This window comes from Poecilia formosa, unplaced genomic scaffold (genome assembly GCF_000485575.1).
Source record: "Poecilia formosa unplaced genomic scaffold, Poecilia_formosa-5.1.2 Scaffold786, whole genome shotgun sequence".
Lineage (NCBI taxonomy): Eukaryota > Metazoa > Chordata > Actinopteri > Cyprinodontiformes > Poeciliidae > Poecilia > Poecilia formosa.
The window spans coordinates 8,437-10,370 of record NW_006800725.1 but is presented as its reverse complement, the minus strand read 5'-3'; the positions used below and the strand labels follow the sequence as shown (position 1 = coordinate 10,370).

General features: G+C 36.5%; 1 protein-coding gene across 1 annotated transcript; it reads right to left on the bottom strand.

Moving 5' to 3' along the window:
• Nucleotides 1–2: 2 nt before the first annotated feature.
• On the bottom strand, nucleotides 3–1,179 carry LOC107834820 (protocadherin alpha-3-like; the record flags this gene model as incomplete). Its single annotated transcript, XM_016666726.1, has 1 exon — nucleotides 3–1,179. A coding segment is annotated over exon 1 (942 nt), but the record flags the coding sequence as incomplete, so codon positions are not given.
• Nucleotides 1,180–1,934: the final 755 nt, after the last annotated feature.

Genomic DNA, 1,934 nt, shown 5'->3' with positions numbered 1-1,934 from the left:
ATCTCAAACGCTTTCTTTTCTTCATAGTCGATTTCACTTTTCACTGAAATGACTCCCGTTACAGAGTCTATTTTGAAAGTATCAAGGACATGATCTTGATCTTTACTGCGAAGAGAGAACACTATTTCACTGTTTGATCCTTCATCGGCATCTGTGGCATTTAAAGTCAAGATTGATGTGCCAATTGCGACGTTTTCTAGCACGTTTATCTTGTAAAGACTGCTGCTAAAAATAGGCGCGTTATCGTTTATATCCAAGACATTTATTTCAATTTCTGATGTACCTGAATTAGCCGGAGAGCCCCCGTCGAATGCAGTTAACATGAGTTTTATATTTGATTTTGTCTCTCTATCTAAGTTTTTTTGCAGCACCAGTTCTGGAGATATGCTCTCTCCTCTTTTGTGTGTGACAAGACTGAAATATTCATTTGGACTGAGCTTGTAGCCGCTAACGCCATTTTTACCAACATCAGCGTCGCTTGCTTCCGACAAGGCTAATTTAAACCCTGGCGAGGTATTTTCTGCGACATCCAATAGTTGCGATTTCGCATTAAAAGCAGGAGAATGATCGTTGACATCTTTAATTTCTATCTCCACGCGGTACAACTTCAACGGGTTGTTTATTACCGCCTCCAAACTAACAAAGCATTTGGACTCATCTGCACACAGCTCTTCTCGATCTATCCTCTCATTAGTGGTCAAAAATCCGGTCTTTAAATTTACTTCAAAGTATTTATTTTTAGATGCAACAATTTGAAACAAGCGGGAGTCCAAATCTTGCACGTTCAAGTTAAGGTCCTTCGCAATATTTGCTATGTTAGTGCCTGGTTTTACCTCTTCTGAAACAGAATAAAACAGCTGTGTCGTCGCCGCTTCCTGGTAACAACCCAGCAGTCCCAGCAGAAAATGTGTCAAAGCAGGTCTCCAGAAATGTGTTGGTAACATAATTCCGTTTAAAGATATCAAAGTATAGTTCGTTTATATTTCCCTTTCCTCTGAGCAGTCAAAATTCAAGGCAAGATCCTTCGCTTTGTTGAAATGTACTCCATAACGTCGTCCCGTCTGTTCCCGAATCTCTTTGTGCTGAAAATCGCAGCCAGTCTCCTTTTGCTCTAGGAGGAGCGTTACCACTTCAGTGTTACGGTCTATAGCGTCGCTTTGTGGCGATTTCGCAAAACCACACTCATCAGAAATAATAATAAAAAAAATGCTACCTTGAATAAAAATACATAAAGATTCTACTGAAGGGTATAACTTACATTCCGATGCAGGAAAGGTTGTTGAAAGGTGTTTTATTTATTATTATTATTATTATTATTATTATTATTATTATTATTATTATTATTATTTTACTTTTTACAGAAAAAGAAAGGAAGAGGGGGGAATGCATGTGACAATCTTTATGAAAAACTTATTAAAATTTTCACTACAAACGACAGAAATAAATACATATGCGGTGCTTTATAAGCAAAAAACATTATGTCAGAATGTAGTTTCAAGCAAATTGTCGCCCAAGAGGAAACATGTCAGAGTAAACAAATAGTATACTGTATAGACCATTGAATAATGCTCATTTCATCATGTGAGGATTTGACACACAATATCTAGTCAACGTATGAGCACAAGTAACATACATTTGAAAATTAAAATTCAGCGTCTTGGAAAGTGGAATACAGTTCTGCAAGCAGTAACGACTCAAAAGCATAATGATTTGAACTTGTATTTGCAAAACAAATAAAAAATAAAAAATCTATCTTGCATGATCCTTATCAATATAAGTATTACCCACGCATCTTTGGTAAAAACAACAAAACTTAAATTCTAAAAGAATTCTTACCTTATCTTTGTTTGGTAAAGTCTGAGTTCTGGTAAAAGTATCACTCCCATTTATACTGATCAGTTCAGCATCTACCGGTGGAAATGGTGCGGGGAAAA